The following is a 21,319-nucleotide window of genomic DNA, read 5'->3' on the forward strand; positions in this document are numbered from 1 at the left end:
ATGTCTTACACTAACATTGTAGAGCTGATTTTGAGATTGCAGTAACTGGTTTATATCTGCCATTATGACATTAAATAACAATATATGACCCTCAAGTCAAGATGTTGCTAGAGTACAACTTTCAGTAACTTATACCTTTCTGTAGCCACCCCTGGTATCAGGAAGAGGAAGAAAATAGGAAGAGAAGGAAAAGGAGTACTTTATTTTAAGGTACAAGACACACAATCCCCAAATCTATTTGCTTTCTGAAATTTGCACCTCTTAAGGCAAAACTGCTGTAAGAGATTTGGGAGACCTTTCCTACACTTTGGAGTACAGCTTTCAGCATGCAATTTGAAAGCCAAGTATGGTCTCTAGCCTAAAAAAACAATAATATATGTATGATTTAAATTTCACCAAGAACCATAGTGAGTTCGAGGTAGAATTTGAGGGCTATTCCCATTCTCTCCCTTCCATCCATGGTATTCCATTCAAAATCTGGACTGCATTGCAAATTTGAGTGTTTAGATCCTTCAAGAAGGGAAAACTCAACATAGCCAAATTGCCAGTATATCTGATTCTAAGCTGAACTGGCTTTTTCTACTGTTCCATCCTGCTTCACAGATGGAAACAGTATAGAACCGTGATGGTGAATCTATGGCAGTCGTGCCACAGGTGCCATGCAGAGACCACTCTGTGGTCACGTGCGCCATTGCTAGCTGCACTTCTGGGTTCTGTAGTCTTCATCCGTGAAGACCATCTGGCCAGCATGCATGCGTGCAATGGAACCCAGAAGAGACCGGCTGGCAGCAGGCATGCGCACCGGCTGGCTGCTTTCTTCTGGGCTTCAGTGGTCGGCGCACACACTCCTGTGTTGGCACTCGGTGCCAAAAAGGTTAGCCACCAACCACAAGAACAGGCAGAGCCTAGGGGGTGGAGTTAAGACAGAACTCAGCCAAGAATCATTATGTGTCCACAAATCTACAAGTCCACCCCACTGAATCCCTTTAGCTGTTATCTAGCACCAATTTAGTGCTGGCCATTATTTGACCAGATTCTTGTGTCTAAACCTTCTGAATTAGAATTTACATGCAATCCTATTTCTTTCTGCCTGACAGTGCTTTGTAAAAGCATTTTTTCCTTGATGTACAATTGCACTAATATAAGCCTCTGAAGAGGAAATAGCTAATTGCAGGATAGCTAGTAGGCAATGAGAAATGTTTGACTTAAGAGTCCATTTCAGCAAAGCGGTAACACAGAGAATCAGAAGTATGTTGAAGGATGGCTTATGAGGGGATATTTAGTATCAGAATGAAATGGAAATTGTTTATGATCAAACATTGCGGAGGATCTTGCCCATGGGGACAAGCAGAGTCTGGCTATTATGGGGAAGGGAGCAATGTGCAGAACTTAATTCTTTTTGCACTGTTGAGCACTAAAAAGATCCTTCTTTGAAAACAATTTGTTGTTTTGAACTATTCACATTTCAGCTCTATCCCATAGAATAATTGGTTCCGCAACAAAAGCAGATCTTCCATTCTTCTTCGGTTATTGTATTTCTCTGTTTCATTCTCTATGTTCAAGCAGTGTAGTCTCTGATTCTCTCACCAGCATGATCTAAAATAGAAATAATTGACTATGTACTTTCCCAGTTTCTACAGTGGTAGGACATACCTAATTTTGCTATGCCATCTGCTTTTATTTTTAGTGCTCTATTCTACTCCCCTCTATTAGTGTCAATAAACTAAAAGGCAAGGCCCCATCCTCTTTACCAAGAGGGAAGCTTGCCATCTATTCTTGATGTTTGTTAACATATTTTTGCTGCTGTGCAGTAGGGCACTAGTTCAAACGGGTGATATTCGGAACAGAACTGTAAAGGATGTTAAGTTATTTAGCAGGCTGGTACTTAAAAGCACATCCCTCATTCCTCCTTATGCCTCATTGCAGTTTCCTCTTCATTTACAGAGAAAAGAGGGAGTTGGTAAGAGCAGTGTGGATTAGCATGCAATTAAAGTCTTGTTAATTAAATGGACTAAAGCAGGGGTAGTCAACCTTTTTATACCTACTGCCCACTTTTGTATCTCTGTTAGTAGTAAAATTTTCTGACCGGCCACCGGTTCCACAGTAATGGTGATTTATAAAGTAGGGAAGTAACTTTACTTTATAAAATTTACAAAGCAGAGTTACAACAAACTCCCCACCGCCTACCATGAAAACTGGAACGCCCACTAGTGGGACCAGGTTGACTACCACTGGACTAAAGCATCATGAAAAGTTGTAACTGCCTCCTCTCTTTGTAATGAGGAAGGTTCTGTTTCCTCCTTAAAACAGATATGTATTTTCTTCGTTTCTCATTTGTTTTTTTGATCCCCAAATTTGATATCAAAGCCTCTGAAGCATGCATATAATCTGCTTTCTTCAGCTTTGAATATGTTCAGATAACTATCATAGTGCCATGTTCATTGCATGGTTTGTACTGCTATGGAGGTTTAGAGAATTTTGTTTTCTGAGGTTTTCATGGGCTTTCTCTGTGCTGCTTTGCTTGTGATCCCATCTGTTCATAGTGTGCTCAATATTTTATTGAATAATTAATGGTGAGGGAAACATTTTGTTCTTTTTGAAGTTTAGTGAGTTACATTATCTTTTCTTTGAATGATAGTGAATCATATACAGCTTGTCAACAGAATACAACATAGTGGCATTCATGTAATTAAATTGGCAGCTCAAAACATTGTTGCATATGGGCATGAATGGAGACAAAATGCTAAATTATTTCAGTTTCTCTGGCGTTGCCTGGCATTCCTGCCTCTCCAAGGCTTTATTGCATCTGTTTTGTCTAAACGTACTTCAGTGAACATATCCATATGTATTTTGTGCATATACAAAGTCCATTCAGTCTAATCATTGCATGATTCACCTCTTGAAGAATCTGTTATGACATTTTCTTTTCATTTTTGATGGGCTCCTACATCCAAGTTGCAAATTTGCAATTGTCATTAGATGGTAGCAAAGAGATCCAGAAAGTCTCAGGTTCTCTGCTGCCAACTAGTGGTATCGCTGATATTTACACCCCAATCTGGTAACCCTAACCCATACTTTTAAATACAGGTGACTTACAACCAGTTGCTTAGTGACCATTCAAAGTTATGACAGACAACCACCCCCCCCCCCAAAAAAAAACCTCAGTTCTGAAGTTTCAGTGGCCAATCCTCTCCTCCATCGTCACCTGACTATTTGGGCAACCTGCTTGCATTTACAGTCAAATGACTGTAATTTACTTTTTTTTTTTTTTACTGAAAATCTATGTTAACTTTCAATTTTCTGCAAAAATGCCCGATGGCAAACAATAGGCTTGCTTAACAACCATGGCATTCATTTAACGACCATGGATTTACTTAACAACCATGATGATTTGCTTAATAACATGCTGTTTGAAGACCTGCTTTATGACCATCATGACTTACGACTGTAATAGGTAGTTAGGTTCCCTTACAGTCATCAGGACATCAGGATATTGGCAAAATATTGTTTCTGTTTACATTTTATCCTAATTGCTGCTACATGAAGTAGTAATACAAAGCCAAGGTTCTCTTCTTTCTTCTTTTGGGCCATTAATAAGTTTAAGAACCACAGTAAGTTTTGGGACAATGTGTTCATCCAAGAAAATCATTTTATATGTATGAAGACATTTATATTGGATGCTTTCTTCAGCCAGCACACACTGTACCACATTGTAGACAGATGATGCTAAGGAAGGAAGGCTTTGAAGTAGCAGCCCAAATATTTGTATTACTTTACATGGGATTATTTTAGCTGGAAGAGCCAAACAGATCTTCAGGAGTCTATGTTTCCTGTCACTTTAATGAAACAATTATATCTAAACAAAAGAAAATACATATTTCTTCTTCTGATATCTAGCTTTTCACTTTTTTTAAATATAGATTTCAGTCATGTGCCTGATGTTAATGGAAGTCTAAAAAGGAGCAACACAGATGGCATGCTGGACCAGATGCCAGAGAAGGAGAAACTTGATTTGCCATTCAGGGTAAGAGCACTGCTGAAAAGTTAATGCAGAAAGTAGAGAGATACAGAAGGCATGCAGACTGCTTTTGTGGATGGGGTAGCACTAATTTTGTACATGCAGACACACATCTATATGCATATCCATGGATACAGTTACATATATAGCAATAGCACTTAGACTTATGTTCTGCTTCACAGTGCTTTACAGCCATCTCTAAGCAGTTTACAGAGTCAGCATATTGTCCCCAACAACCAGGTACTCATTTTATCTAGCTCAGAAGGATGGAGGGGCTGAATCAATACTGAGCCAGTCAGAATCAAACTGCTGGCAGTCGGCCGGCAGTCAGCAGAATTAGCCTGCAATACTAAATTCTAACCACTGTTCCACCATGGCTCTTATATATCTCTTTGACTTTCAAGGTCAATGTGGTGTAATAAGATGTACTAGAAACAGAGTGCTATTCCATCCTCAGCCATGGAAGCTCTTTGGATGAATTTGGGCCATTCTTTCTCAGCCCAGTCTACCTCACAGAGCTGTTGTTATAAAGGAGGGATATTATATATGCTGTTTTAAGCTCTTCTACAAAAAAAGGAGGATATATCTAATTAATTTCTTGAATCAATATTGTATAAGTAATACAAGTTTGATGTAATAGTTAAGATAGTGATTTAGAAACTAAGAAACTGAGTTCTAGTCCTGCCTTAAACATGAAAGCCAACTGGAGCACTTTGGGCCATTTCTCTGTCTCAGCCCCATCATAGGGTTGTAGTTGTAAGGAAAATAGGAAGAGAGAGGAGTATTATATATGTTTTCTGCCTTAACTTATTTATAAAAACAATAAACGTGGATTAAAAATCTAATAAATAGTAGAAATGAATATAGATGACACCCTGTTTTCCCAAAAATAAGACCTCCCTGGATAATAAGCCCAATCAGACTTTTGAGCACCTGCACTAAAATAAGCCCCCCCTGAAAATAAGCCCTCCCCAAAAATATTGCCATATAGCAGCAGCCATGAGGTGACCACGCTTGCCGTCTCCTGCACCTCAAAAATAATAAGACCTCCCTGAAAATAAGGCCAAGTGCTTATTTTGGGGGTCAAAAGAAAATAAGACCCTGTCTTATTTTTGGGAAAACACGGTAGCTACTGAAGTCTGGGACTTATATGTTCTAATTAATAACACACTGCTTAATGCAAATACTTTAAAATCAAAAGGCTATTACTGACTGAATGAGACCATATTCCTTGCATATTTACATCTGCTTTTTAAGTTACTATTAATACTACGTTGTTGTTAGTATGTTAATTGAACTGGAGAAATTGATTTATTTTTAAAGCTCAGATTCTGTTACTACTTTTGCATACATCAATGTTGTGAAAGTATTATTACCATCAGTGAAAAAAGAGTCCTTGTAGCAGGTCAGGTTCTGTTTTTTTTCTTCTTCTCCATTATTCTTTAAACTGATGGAACAACAGCAATAGCAGCAGCAACAACAACAAAAGAATTCCCTAAGAGGAGATTAATTAAATACTTGGGAATGCAATATATTTAAAAATGATTAAGGTTTCTACTAGAGGAAGTGGAACACTATTGCACTATACCACATTAAGTGTGAAAGGGATCAGGAAGAGATTGTTACTAGATAAAGAGCATGTTTTGAAGCAGAAAGTAAATTATATTTATTACAGAACTGTCTTGATCCACTGCTTCTTCCTTCAAGACAAGCAGAGTCAAAGTGTATATCTGTAGGAACAGTTCAGTATTACCCATACATTGCTGCTATATTGGCACTTATTTATTGTCAAGGCATTCGGAGGTTTTGAACCCAATTAAAAAATATGCTTTTTTAGTCATTAAACATCCTGAAATGTTCTATGGGAAATTACTACTTTAAGATTCAACTGCATTATATGTTCTGAGACATCCCAAGTAAACTAAGGCTCTAAAAGTTTAATAAAACCCAACAAAATGAAGCAATTCATATTTATATAGGAAAATAAAAACTAATGAAAATGAATATAAAGATGAAAAAAAATCAGAGAAAGCTAAAACTGCAAGAAAGGGGAAACTCAAGAGAAAAATAGAGGAAAAAAGTGAAAAAAGAAAGAAAAGTGCTTCCTATATTCCTGATAGCAATTATAAGTACACTTGTACATTTTACCTCTTAATAGTAAACAAAAATATTGCCATTAATGTCTAGTTTGTCTACTTTAATTTCAACGTATTCAAAAGCACTTTCACCATAAAGCGATCTTTTAAAATAGCTATCCCCTTTATCCATTTTAAACTTTCTTACATCTACTCTTTATTAATTTTTTTGCTGAAAGTTTTTAAATCTTGCTCAGAATTGTCTGAACTATGAGATATGCAGCATCTACATTTTCTGAGATTTTCTGATAAAAGGATAAAAGAATTCCACCTGTTGGTCAATATTCTTTTTGAATTACACACAATTTGTTTATTTTCTTTTGTAATTCAGAAGGAATATTGACTCAGCAGGTGGTATTCTTTTATTCTGCCACTCAGAATATCTCTTTTTAGCTGTAAATTAATAGTAAATTAATTATATCCAAAAGTGTTTAAGAAAATGAGGCTTATGCACTTTGTGTCTATATAACCTGTATTACAGCTGTGCGCCGGTTAGTAATGGTAATAGTTTATTAATTGATTAATGTTATAACTATAGTAAATAAAAGTAAAATATTGGATCAAATTCCATGGTAAATACACTAAAGAAAATATAGTAATAAAATACATAAGTGGTAAATACAAAAAATCAGAATTCAGATACATCACCTTTATATGGTATCCCAATCTGTTCAATATACTTGATTGAATCCCTTCTCCAAACTGCTCAACTCAGAAGCCAACTGCAAAAATCTCTGTTTCTGCAGTCTACTTACAAGGAGCAGCTGTTTGAAGTACAAGTGGGTGATCTCACAATTTCTCTTTGATCTGGAAAGACTGTGCCACAGCCAGTATTCATTATATGACCATGGATCTGCACCACAATGCTATCCACGTTCCTTCAGGTACATCTAGTCTGCCATAAATCATCACCAGGTAGCAATTCACATACACACATTAGCCAAAAAGCCAGTCATTAGAATTCCATGTATGAAATCAAATGAAGGACCCAAAGCAAGTAAGCTTTACTGCAGCATTTATAAGACAGCAAGTGCAGGTGGGATTGCCTCCCAAGCATATTGAGACAGATATCTCCCCACCAATGAAGAGATGCACTTGTCTTTATGAATCTCAGAAAGGTGGCAGACTAATGCATAAGCAACAGATGACATAAGCATACATATTCATAAGTAAAAGATCTCACATTACCAATATATAACAGTTCAAAACACATTGACGATGCTCCTCGAATGGTGATGAAACGTTTGCAACCAAATTGCCAAGCTTGAAGCTCAAAACAACAGGCTAATGTACAACAGTGTTCAGGTTACTTCCCACAGCTGTTTTCCATCAGAAATCAAAAGAGAGAGGAGAAAAATAGTAAAACAATAAATCGGGAAGGAAAACTTCTCTCACAAGTCAAAGGGGTAGTTTATAGATGCATATTCCAATAATGAGAAACATTTCCCATTACAAATCTACAAATAAGATGACAAATTCTGGCCTTATATGTCTATAAATCAACTTGATTTAATTGACTCCACTTACACTATATTGCCAAAAGTATTCACTCACAACTGAGTCTGATTATGCGGATGGGTGAGCGAAAACTTTTGGCAATATAGTGTATCTTAAGAACTGGTGTTTCCCATGCATGTTACCAGTGTTTCTGAAGGATTTGAAATAAAATCATCATCATCATCATCCCTGCCTGGGGAAAGCAGTAGCGGATTTCCTTTTGGCGGTCAATTCATAAGGGTGGCTGTAGGCTTGCTTAGGAAAATATGAGTAAAATCTACATCTTGAAAAGAAAATATAAAAGAAGCTACTTCTTAAGAAATGCATCTGAAATTTTGACGTATGTGATGCAACTTAATACATTAAAATGTCCCCCTCCAGCTACCATGTATGTCAACTATAATCAGGAGGAGACTACAGAAACAAGTGTAAGCTCAAGGGAAGACAGGAGAGGAGAACTGACAAAGTTAATGAAGCAGAATCAATTCTTCCTTGGGTTCTACCCGATGGCATCAATAAGCAATTATTTAACATTTTTGTAAGGTTTATTATGAATAAAAAAGTATTCCACCACTCAGATAAATTCAACTAAGATTCAACTAAGCCATCTTTATTTTACATTTTTCATAATATTCATAGATTTTGAATCCTATTTTCTATCATGGAAACCATGAAAAAATATTTGCATGAATTTTAAGCTATGGCAAAGTAGTCATAGTGATCTTCCGCTGATGCCAAGATCATTGTTCTTGAAGGACAAAGCAAATCCACATTTTAAAATAGTTTGCAATGGCCTGCTGTTACAATGGTCAGTTTGTCCTTGCCATTTTGGTATGGTCCAGATAGATACAAGAGGAAATGATGTTCGGTACCAATTCGAATTGCAGGGGAGTTAATTCAATTGAAAGATTATGAAAAGGCCTACACTTTTTGCTATTTTTCTTCTATTTCTGTGCTTGTCTTTTTAACAAAGTCAAAGTCATTTTAAAACAAGGACTCCCTTTATGTATGTGGAGGGGGGGGGTAGGTATTTTCTTTTTCTAGTTCAGAGTATATAAAAAACTCATTTGATGAAAAGATAGTAGCATTTATATCCCAAGGGTTATAAACATAAAGTATACTTTTTTGTGCTTTTTAAGTTAAAAAAGAATGATGCAGAGATTGCTTACTTTGGGGAAACAATCCAAAAAGAGCAGCAGAAATGAATGCATTACATGAAGATAAAAATAAAGGACGCCTAATGAGATATACTATGGTTGTCACATCAATTCTGTAATTCCGCTTTGCATTTTAGACATCTGTGATTCTGGTTAAATTCTGCTCTTGCTGGTCAAAATGTTCCTTCTCAGTAGTTCTATAGATTCTATAGCAGTGGTGGGATTCAATTTTTTTTTTATTACCGGTTCGGTGGGCGTGGCTTGGTGGACGTGGCTTGGTGAGCGTGACGGGGAAAGATACTGCAAAATCCTCATTCCCTCCCCAATCCTGAGGGAAGGTTACTGCAAAATCCCTCCCCACCACACTAACCTGGGAACTTTCCAGCTCCGTTCTCCTGTTCAGGGCAACAAAAGATCAGCTGGGAGGCTGCTGGGGCCTATTTGCCAGTTTTCTGAACTACTAAAGATGTCCGCTTCCAGTTCTCCAGAACCTGTCAGAACTGGCTGAATACTACCTCTGTTCTATAGGTGGCTTATAGATTTGCTTGACTGCAGCAAATTTTCAGGGGATAAAGAGAATGCTCAGTAAAGTTCAGGTGCCCTCCTGTTTTCATTTCAAGCAAAGAATTCCTATCAACTTCCATTCCTTCACCTGTTATGTCTTTTCTGAAGGGCCCTAAAATGTCACCATTTTGAAATAAGCTGAAGTGGGTGGCTAATTGCTGTCTAGTAGACATCACTAGTTTCTTTGCATTGAAAAAGTAATCGATTCCGTACAGGTTGTCCTTGACTTAGAACAGTTCATTCAGTGACTGTTCAAAGTTACAACGGCACTGGGAAAAGTGACTCATGACCATTTTTCATACTGAGACCGTTGCAGCATCCCCATGGGCACGTGATCAAAATTCAGATGATTCACAGCTGACTCATATTTATGACAGTTGCAGTGTCCTGGAGTCATGTGATCATCTTTTGCGACCTTCTGACAAGCAAAGGCAATGGGGAAACCAGATTCACTTAAAACTGTGTGTCTAACTTAATGACTGCAGTGATTCACTTAACAATGGTGGCAAGAAAGATAATAAAATGGGGGGAAACTTAGCAAATTAATTTAGCAACATAAATTTTGGGCTCAATAAGTCGAAAACTACCTGTACGCACAGTCTTCACCTGGGTACATTTTGAGGCATATATGTTACCTGAAAATATCTGTGATCAATCTTGGATCCCTTTTCATGGATTTAAAATAGCTCTATGTTTCTTTTAGGATCAGTGTTCAAGTTCAACACCTTTGTGCCATGAAAATCCCAATACATAGCTCTCCGTCTTCACTTTTAATAATCTGTTGGAACCTGTCTAAAAGGTCACAATCTGTTCTTCGTCATGGTGCCAGTTTCCTTGCTTAAATTAAAATGGAGATTGATGCATTGTGTGTTTCGTTGCCTCTGTATTTTTTTAAACTGCAGCATGCTAATCAATATATCATCTAAAGACGAAGGAAACAGACTTTCTATCTCAAAAATTTCAAATGCCTTTGTGGTTTGTCCCATATGCCTAGAATTAGGCATATTCCGATGAATGGCTATACCCTAAAACAAAATGGTAATATGGATATAAATAGTAAGCTGACTTCAAATATTTTTCCTTTACATTGATTGGTTAGGATCGTTGTAAGAAAGAGTAGGAAAAAGATAGACAAAAGTCCACCTTTATTCTCTTCCTCAGAAGACACGTAATCGTGTGTGCATGTGCATGGGTGCACATAGAAGCTTGGTAGGATTGTTCACAATGTATTATGGTTAATGTTAGAATCCTTTGTCTTGGATAATGTAAATACTTTTAGTAGGATATCTAGAGACATCTAAGAGTGGAGAAGTGGTTCCACTTGGATGAACGTCCAGCTAAAGCTGCATGATTGATAACCCTACAATTTCTACAAGTGAAGTGACTGTCCTTTTGTCAGAAAGTGCCCATTAGAGCCATTTGGCATGACCCTTCTTCAGCAGTGTGTGTGTGAGAGAGAGAGAGGGGGGGGAGAGGAAGGGAGATGGGTGGGGAGTTATAAAATGATAATTGCTGTAGCAATCATGTGAATAAAAGCCAGGGAAAAAAATGCATATCTTCCATTTTTAAAAACAAAACATTTTCCCTGTTATAAATAGCCATAGGACTTTTGCAGCAAAATGCTTCTGGAAAATGCTTGATTTCTGTCCTATTTCCTACTGATGTTGGATTTCCCTGGATGCATTTTTTCCCCAAAGTATAGTGGCAGAGGAATCTTGTCATTATGTAATATTGTAAAGTGTGGGGCTCTGTGGAAGTGCAGTGTGGAGAAGAGGGGTGGTGACGCCAGGAGTTTTTCAGTGCAGATTGGAAGAGCAATCAGTTCAGGGAGTCTTTTGTGAAACGGAGATTGCAAGCTATGCTCAGCTCTTAGCAGACAACAGCTTGAGATAACTGGGCTTGGAGGGAGCAGATTCTTTTTCCTTTTTATATGTAAGTGAGGAAATAGACATCCTATTTCATCTAAACTTAACAAGTGCATCTGTTTGTCTATGTATATAATGCACACTTATGTTTGATGATGTTGCTATCTTTCTTGGAAGCTGTATTGTATTCTGTATTTTAAAACTTAAGCAAAGTAGCACATTACTTTAAAGATATAGCTGTTTTAGTTGTAGATTATTTTTACAAAACAGATTCATTGTCTGTGGGGTGGGGGAACTCTGCTCTTACCTGTCTTTAGTAAATTAACAAGTGATTAGCTAAATTAATAAACAGAAATGACTGTCAGTAAATGTAAAACTGAGCTAAAAGAAAAAAACCTGAGATGGTAATTAATTTGCTGAAAATAAAAATCATTTTCTCTTTTAAGGACTGAAAATCTATGTTATGTTGATGATCCTTTAATTTTAGATTCCCCCCCCCCCCCGCCGCCAGTGATGTTCTTTTTTAGTGAGTCTTCACTCTTTGCTTTTGTTTAAAAAAATGAGCATGAAGATAGTTTTCTTTTACAACAGCAGTGAAATTTGCTAAAAGGTTATGGACAGAAACACACTTGGTAAGACTCAGGAGGATTAAAATATAGATTTAATGAGAATGGTGCATCCTCAGCGATTGCCTTAAAAACATGTATGAGTATTGTTAAAAGACTATAAGACGTTGACATGCCTGGGGATGCAGTCTAATTGTGATTGAATTTGTGTGTTGAGTTGAGCCATTTGAGGCCCTGGGTGCTCTGCTTCCTTTTGTGTAAATGCTGCAAAAGTGAAGACCTACACCTTAATTATACACCACAATGCTGCTATGTTATATAGCATAGTTGAATCAAAGCATCTGCCTTTATGTGTGTAGCTGGTTGGAAGTTAAATTCTTTCTTATACATGTCTTAATAAGTTCAGGCTAATTTACTTCCAAATAAGTATACTGAAAATCACACATTCCCCAAATTATTTGAAAAGTACTATTTCTGTGAATTAGAAATTTAAAAAAAATGATGATGCATCTTATATTATTTATTAATAGAATATTTAGATTGTATTGAAATGTAATATAAATTATTTAAAAGCCTATATTGGTATTTCTCACTATCCTATTCATTGAGATAAAGGGTATTTTAAAATATTTATGAACCTTTTAGAGTGACTATGCCAGATGATGTGAACTTAATTGTTTTGACACTTGACCATGTACCAAATAGTGAAGATCTGTGTCTGGAATGTAATATGGTTTGATAACCTGATTTTTATATTTCAAACTAATATTTCCATATTTGAAAATTTTTGAGATAGAATTATATTTCCAAAGAAAATGGAATGTTACATTGTGCTAGCCAACCACTACATAATGAATAGCTATATAGAAACAGAAAGAAAGCATATTAAATGTTTTAATGAACAGCAAGCTGTGGAAGGCAAGGAAAGTCTAATTTTACTGTATATTTCTGGCCATTCAGTGCTGAAACCCCAATATTCCGTCAAGGAGATAGACATATATTTAGGTAAGAGATGTGAAAATTATGCTGGAGGAAGAACAAGGGGTGATTTTTCTTCCTTTCTTGTGTTTATAGTGTTGGGATTTGGGTGAGAACCATAATGACATAACTTAGAACTTCTCTGTGTTGATGTACTGGACATCCATGTCCAGTTCTTGCTGCTCAGGATTGCTTTAAGTGGGTTTTGATTGTAAATCTGGAGACATATGGCTGTTAGGTGAAAGAAACCAAGACCCAGGATAGAGTTCAGAAGGAAATGAGAGTTTATTCCATGCAATCTGTATTCAAGAATCTGATCTATTAACAGCCAAGGCAAATTGTTGCCAGATAAAAGTCAACAGGCTTCAAGGGAGGCTAGAGGTAGGTCTTTTTTGATGGTGTAGAGACTCTCGACTGATGATGCACTTGATCCCACCATTGGGCTCAGTTTAGTCCTCTCCTACAAGTGATCAGTGTGCACAAGGGTAGTGGGAACTGAACTAAGTAGCATGACCCCATAAACTCTTGTGTGGCTTTAATATGTCAGGAGGGTCATGTGAAATCTAGATGTGTGGTCTGCTAGGTGTTACATTCTTGAAATTCCAGAAATGTTTTGACAAAGGGTCTTTGCCTAAAGATCTTGAATAAAGTTAGGTTTACTATTAGAAAGCAGGAAGCAGACAATAGGACTAAATTAAAGATTTTGTACAATGTAAATAAATTAATTATGTGGTTCTCCAAAGAACAGACTGGAACTGATGCCATTTTAATAGTCAGAAAAGATTATGGAGTAAAACTGAGAAATAGATTGTCATCCAGGTCATGGTTGTCCCAAAGGTGCTTTTTCAGAAGGCAACTGGATTTTCTTGTTCTTTCTTTGAAGATGTTCTCATCCAAGAAGCTTCTTCAGCTCTGAAAGGATAGTGGATACAATTTGGGATGAACACCGTTTGAATAGTGTGGGAGTAGGATCACTATTCAGGTGACACTGAGGACACAGATAAACCTCCAAGTGCTGACACTTTAAAAGGATGCAAATGACCAGCTGTTTGCAGGGAATATAAATCCCTCCATTCCCCACTATCCTGTCAGAACTGAAGAAACTTCTTGGATGTGAAGTGAAAGGTATTCAAAGAAAAAACAGTCCAGTTGCCTCCTGAAAAAGCACCTTTGAGAGATTAGCCCTAATGCTATCACATGGCATTAAAGGCAGGATAGTGAAATGTAAAGCATATTATAGCTAACTCCATAATTAGGTGGAACAAATCAAGATGGGACAGCACATTTTTCTACTGAGGTAAAACAAAAATCTGTTTCCTAAAGGATGGTGAGGCAAATGAGTGAACATTCAATTTCTCTACTTCAGTCTTGTCCGTTTTTGAGTTCACCACTTCCCCAAATTATCTTTAAAATGTTAAGCAGCACTTTTTATTCATAAAAAGAAAATCAAAAATGTTTTTGACATCCCAATCTTACACATAAACATGCACATACATGCACTCTTGTTGTCTATGCACATGTTTTGTAGGTGTTTAGTAATTTGGAAACAATATTCCTTCTGAGAGGCTTATATGTGACAGGTTGCATTTTAAAATTCTTACCAAATACAAAATAATTTCTTTCGCCATTAGACAGATTAATAAACTTTGTAGAGAGGTGACACAATTCCTGAGTTATGGAGCAAGCTTATAAATGACCCAAACTCCCTTTTGGAGCTTGCAGGCAGATTGTGTCAAACTCCTATGGAAAATACAAATAATCCAGTGCATAAAAAACACTTTTGAAAATCGTAGTTTTTCCAGACAAAATTGCAGCCAGCACTTACCACTATAAGCTGTCCATATTACTACTGACAGCCTTATATGTTATCTAGTTATACAGCCAGTATACTGTAGGAGCAGTTGTTTGGATATAAATAGACCTTCCATTCTAAACATCTCCTTAGCACATTTGTTCACTTCAGCTCTCCCACCATTTTGTCTTTTAAAATTTTGTTTAAAAAAAGAGAAAAAAGTGAAAAGAGAAAAAATAAAACTAACAGTATGTTAAGAAAACTTCAGACTTCAAAGCAATCCTGACAATGTAATCACACAGAAAAATCCTGAACTGTCCTTCCCATTATATTGATCAAAAACCAGTTTATAAGCAGAGAATAAACATATCATAAACCCAAGTTGGATGGCACGGTTTATCCATTATAGAAAAGTAGCATTCCTTGCAATCCCCCAATTTATTAATTAAAAAAAATATCTAAGCTATTAGTACTCCTATCAGCTCATGAAGATGTTTTTAAAATATCCAGTGTATTCAAATTGGAATTAACCCAGATTGTAAATTTAGTTTGCAAAAAGGGATCCAAATAATATTTATTTATCCCAATATCTTCCAAAAGTGGAAAAAATCTGAGAACATTGCGGAATCATAACTAAAAGTAGATCCCAGCCCTGCCATGATATCAAAAGATTTACATCGTTGTTTTTAAAATGCCGTATCATAGGTTTGGGATGGTTACCTGGCTTGCAGAGAGAAGCAAAGCCAAAATGTTTGCCTGGTTATAAAGCTGAAAGTTAGGAAAGTTAACCCCACCTTACTCCAATTTTATGACCGACTTCTTGACAAAGAAAATCCTGTCATTCTGACAACGGAATCTTTACTCAGCCTTTAAATCCATACAAGCCTTTTTAAAGGTAGTCAATCCCACTCTTCTTCCTGACAGCATTTCATTTTTTTAATTAAAATGAGAAGAACAAATAGTGCTGGCTTTTAAAAATGTTAGTGTTAATTGCTCTGTTACATAAGCGCATATTTTTTTACTTCTAATTAATCCATGATGCCATATTAAACATTTAAACATATACTGTTGAACTATTATATAATAAAAGGTTTTCAGAGACAATACGCAGATTTCCCATGTTTTTAATGTACTTTCTATCTTAGCCCAAATATCTCTTCCCTAGTTAATCACTTTTGCTTCAGATATTAAATACATATTTTAGGATCCCCCCCTCCAATTTTCCATTTATTACATTCATCGAGATCTTCATATCTGACTTCTCTTTAACACAGCATAGACATTTTGAAGCTGTTGAAATTCCTATCCCTGGTCTGTCAAATCAACTACTTCATTGTTCAGTCATTTATGAGTACCATTTTAAATAGCGCTAATGCCCTTACAGGCCTTTAGGGCACTTTCTCCAATCCAGTGCCTGCATATAGATTGGGTGAAATTATAACTTCTGTATGTCTGAGGGAGCATGACTTTTGGCAAATTCTGGGAATTTGCACACAGTGTTTTGGAGAGATATGGTGAGAAGTATCACTTTCTATTTTTCTCTTTGATGTGAATGTAACTACTCCGTAGGAGTTGACTTAGTAAGCTACATATGACTCTGTAAGTATTTGCAGGAGCACTGCATTTAAAGCTTCCCAAAAGCTTTATGGAAATCCACATAAATAGGCTGGAGTCTCATAGTAGTTTATCACAGCGTCTATTAGTTGACTTTGGTGTTCGCCTAGTCATTACATTATGGCATTTGTGACTATTTATAACCCCAGCCCATTCATTCATATTCATGATTTCATAATTTATGGCTTGGCTCTTTCTTTAAGTTAAGGATTATGTTGACTAAAGTCAAAAATAATAAGTTTCCATGTGATTGCTGTAATCTCCTTGGAAATGTTTGTTGACCACAATGGGAAGGATGATGTTGGCTTATCATGGTATTTAGTACAAATCACAATGATGAAGAAATGATAAAACATGTGCTAAGATATTTCAAAACAAATCTTGGCCTTTTATGCCTATGCAATGTCAGATGCAAATATGTAAGTCATAGGACAATGTTGCTGAACCTTTCTGGCACTGAGTGCCGAAATGGGAGCACATGTGTGTGCCGGAAACCAGAAGAGCAGCTGCCCAGTGCGCATGCACACACTGTGAAGATGATTTTCTGGTTTCTGGCACATGCATCGCACCGGCCAGCTGATCTTCGCATGCACATGTGCATCAGAAACCGGAAGACCAGGTGGCCGGAAACTAGAAGATCATCTTCCTGGCACGCACATGTGCACTGAGCGGCTGCTCTTCCAATTTCTGTTGCTCCTGCGCACGTGAAGACCAGGTGATCTGAGCGCCGGAAGCCAGAAGAGCAGTGGGTGACGGCTCATGTGCCCGGACAGATGGCTCTGTGTGCCACTTCCAGCACGCATGCCATAGGTTCACCATCACAGTCATAAGATTTTCCTCTCTTTCCTCCCCTGCAGATGCTTCGAAGTTAGAATTGTGCTATGTGGAACATTCTCCTTTTGAGGATTGGAATGGCCCCAACCTGTTAGCCTTCTGTAAAGCTTTTAAGGGCTGGCTATGATTAACACAACCAGTATTTTTCCTCTAATTTAACAAATGTGGGAAGTTACAGGAGCAGATATGATGGTTGAAATATTTAAAGCAAATGGTTAACCATGCTTTGATTTTGCTAATTAAGAGTTTGTGCCAGCTGCCATATGGGCCATCTTGCAATTCATGAAGTCATTAAATCTGTTAAATTCCATTTTCCCTCCAATGCGGAACCAGAAATAAGGAGGGAAATATTATTGACTTGAGAGCTAAGCAGCCTTTTTCAGTCATGGTATAATGGTGTGGGAGTCTTTTTTTAAAGATCTCTTGAGAGAGCTATATATCTTGCATTCCTTTTTCTTTTTTAGTGTACCAAACGGAAATAAGAAGGCGGGTTGCTTTAATTAAGGATCGTTGAATTCTGTACACAAGTATGAATGCCAACTAATTTAATTGAATAGTTTTTTTCTTTTTTCTTTTTTGTATTTGGACCGGTTTTCTGATGCATGTACTTCTTGTTACTACACATTTGGTAATTTATAGCAGAATCTGTGAACTGACTTCCTTGAAAAACACCATGCATCTACCCACATGGAAAGCTCTAGTTTTGAAGAATTTTGAAGAATTAACATGTTATTACTGTAAATCAGTCTACAGTAACTTACAGCAAAGAAGCAGGATGTTTATTTTCTTGTTACTGCTTACCCTGCCCTTGGAGATTGCCTTTTGCTGAGTTGAAGAGTTAAATCACCCTATATAGGAAAGTTTCAGCAATTAAAACACAATGATGTTTCTATATTATTTATGCTGCCTGGACTGTCCAACTGATCATTTGGATTGAGATTATTTTTTACAGTGCCTAAGAAGATTTAGAGTTATATATTTTATATAAATAATGCCATGCATTTGTTCCTTCATCACTTAATGTAGTGTTCAGAGACACATATCCAAATGTGGAGTTATTTCTTCAAACTGATTTTCAACAGATGTGTTAGATATAGTCCCTTAATTGCTCACTGGAAAGTCTAATACATGTGAAGGGCATGAAGCTCAGAAAGACTTCTCTAAAAATTTCCAAACATCTCTAATTATCTACTATTTTAAGAATAATTTTGTACAGAAACATTTGGACAAAAACCAGCAAACTATAAGGGAACGCCCTTTCCAGCATGAAGTTGTTATCAGTTTGGATACAATTTTCTACTGATGCAATTATAACTAGGATATTCAAATAAAGGTCATGTATAATTTTATACATACTATAATTTTATAGAGGCACGTGGTGACTCAGTAGCTAAGACGCTGGGCTTGTCGATCAGAAAGGTCGGCAGTTTGGCGGTTCGAATCCCTAGTGCCGCATAACGGAGTGAGCTCCCATTACGTGTCCCAGCTTCTGCCAACCTAGCAGTTTGAAAGCATGTAAAAAATGCAAGTAGAAAAAATAGGAACCACCTTTGGTGGGAAGGTAACAGCATTCTGTGCCCCTTCTGTGTTTAGTCAGGCCAGCCACATGACCACGGAAACGTCTTTGGACAGCCCTGGCTCTTCGGCTTTAAAACAGAGATCAGCACTGACCCCCAGTGTTGGGAATGACTAGCACATATGTGCAAGGGGAAATTACCTTATAATTTTATAAATAGCGTAAAATGTCTGCCGTTCTGCTTTCTGGAATGGTGTCATTTTTTAAAAAAAAAACACATTACGCTTTAGCATTCAAATCACTTAACAGTGTGTCAATGTCACTGAAAATTGCTTTGAGTCTCTTCAGGGCACCAAGTGCTTTATGTAATATTACCTGATCTGATGGCTTTGTTTGTACTATAATTTTAACAAGGTTTCTTAGTTAGAGACCTTGCTGAGGGATTAGATATATAAAAGTAATTGCTGTCTTGCAATATTTCCATTTCAATTTAGGGGATTCTTCTGGAGATGATAAAAAATAACATTGATTGGTTGGATTTGGTTTTCACAGTGCTCTTTACGTGCACTGCTTAATCTCTAAAGACTCCTGGTGATTATTTCACTATATATTAAAAAAAGTTAAGGCATACCTGTGAAACGATGGACCTATAACAGCCTGCTTAGTATAACATGTAAGCTTTACAGAAGGGATCTCTGTTGGAAGACATGGAAAAGTAGGTTAGATTTAGGATTAGTTATTTTACAGTTGAGTAGTGCTTAATTTTAGAACATCTAGCTGAGAAGTATACCTTGAAGTATCATTTATGTTGCTTTCATCAATTTCAAATCACACTTTCAATTCCAAGGGATAACTTATGGAGAAAGTAGGGCATTCTTTTTTTTTTTTTTAAATATAATTTTTATTAAACATTATTACCTTTAAAAAACAAGAAGAAAAATACAACAACATAAATACAACGACATAAGCAAGACAAATCATACATAACAATATAGAGTAAAACATACAGATACAAATGCCGTTTTAAACATACAACCCCCCTCCCCCCCCCACGGTGACAGTCATTCACAGCCCAATTTTTTCTTTCTTTCCTCATTATTAGGTCTCTAAGCCACATCTTCTCATTGCAAGATTCAGGGATCTATTACGGTACCTACGTTAACTTTCCCCATTTTAAGTCCCTGCTGTTCTCCTAGTCGCCCACATATACCATAGGTTCCAGCTAAGATAATGTTCTGTTTCTCCTTTGTCTCTCAGCCAGCCCGTCATTCTGTCCATTTCTGCACATTCGTAGATCTTTTTAATTATAGCATCTTCCGACGGTATAGTGGTGGATTTCCAAGATTGTGCATAGGTTATTCTTGCAGCCACAATTATATGCAGGCTCAAGTGCCATATTGAACTGCTTATGTTATCTGGTTTGATGCTTAGTAACAGGTTCTCAGGTCTCCATTCAATGTTTGCCCCGGTAACCTCTTTTAACCATTTTTTAATCCTTTTCCAATATTTCGTGGCCTCAGTACAGGACCACCAAATATGATAGAATGTGCCCTCCTTTCTTCCACATTTCCAACACAATGGAGATAACCCAGGAAACATCTTGACTAACCTCGTTGGGGGGAAGTGCCACCTATAAACCATCTTGTATATGTTTTCTTTGAATGCAGTGGATGTTGTAAGTTTAATGGTCTTACTCCATAGCTCCCACCATTTGCCCATTTCAATTTCATAACCTAGGTTTCTCTCCCATACTATTAGAAGGCTTTTGTCCATCTCTTCATTAGTATCTTGGCAGGTCAAAAATTGGTAGATCTTCGATAACATTTTCTTGTCTCCACCAAACAAAATCTTATCTAGCCCCTGAGGGTTTGGGTAGATCCCGAAACGTGCCTTATCACTTTTAAACCTGTTTCTAACCTGTAAATATTCCCACCATTCCAAATTCCTTCCCTGTTGCTCTAATTCCATTTTTGTTTTCATGTTGCCCTCTTCTGTCATGATATCTTTATATGTTATGTTTCTTGTCCAATTAAATAAACTCGGATGCGTTAAGGCCTCTAATGGTGCCAACCAACACGGAACCCTAAGATAATATTTTTTCCTCATTTTTTCCCAGACCCCCATCAAAATCTTCCGAATATAATGTCCCATGAAGTACCTATGGGGGGTGTCTCTTTCTTGCCAGAGGGAGGCATGCCATCCCTGGGGGAGGTCATGTCCCTCTATAGCCAATAGGCGCCTTCTATTCAACATCACCCAATCTTTCACCCATGTCATGATTGCTGCGTTATAATATGCTTCCCAGTTGGGTACTCCGAAGCCTCCCAGTTCTCTGCGTTTTTGCAAAGTTTGGGCTTTAATTCGTGCTTTCTTGCCTTGCCATATAAACTGTGTCACTATTGTCTCCAAGGATTTAAAAAAAATTTTGTCCAATTTAGTTGGTGCCGTTTGAAACAAAAACAAAAATTTTGGTAATACATATGTCTTGACTGTCGCAATCCTGCCCATCAGAGACAATTGTTTGCTACTCCAATTAGTCATATCTTTGGATACCTGTTGTAGCAATTTCATATAGTTATCTACCTTGATAGAGGAACATCTCTCCGTCAGCCAAATTCCCAAATATTGTACTTTGTGGGCCATGTTGATCCCTAACAGGCTTTGTACTTCCCTTTTCTGGTTCAGAGTCATATTTTTAATTAACAGTTTTGTCTTCTCTTTGTTTATACGTAGCCCCGCTATCCTGCCGTACTCCTCTATTTTACGTAAAAGTTGTATCCCAG

General features: G+C 37.1%; 1 protein-coding gene across 1 annotated transcript in view; it reads left to right on the top strand.

Moving 5' to 3' along the window:
• TIAM2 (TIAM Rac1 associated GEF 2) overlaps positions 1-21,319 on the top strand; it is a 175,462-nt gene that overhangs the window by 129,142 nt on the left and 25,001 nt on the right. The window contains exon 15 of the mRNA XM_032215642.1: positions 3,921-4,024. Coding sequence (XP_032071533.1) covers positions 3,921-4,024 — 104 coding nt within the window. The remainder of the gene's footprint in view (positions 1-3,920; positions 4,025-21,319) is intronic.

The sequence above is a fragment of the Thamnophis elegans genome, chromosome 4 (assembly GCF_009769535.1).
Source record: "Thamnophis elegans isolate rThaEle1 chromosome 4, rThaEle1.pri, whole genome shotgun sequence".
Classification (NCBI taxonomy): Eukaryota; Metazoa; Chordata; class Lepidosauria; order Squamata; family Colubridae; genus Thamnophis; species Thamnophis elegans.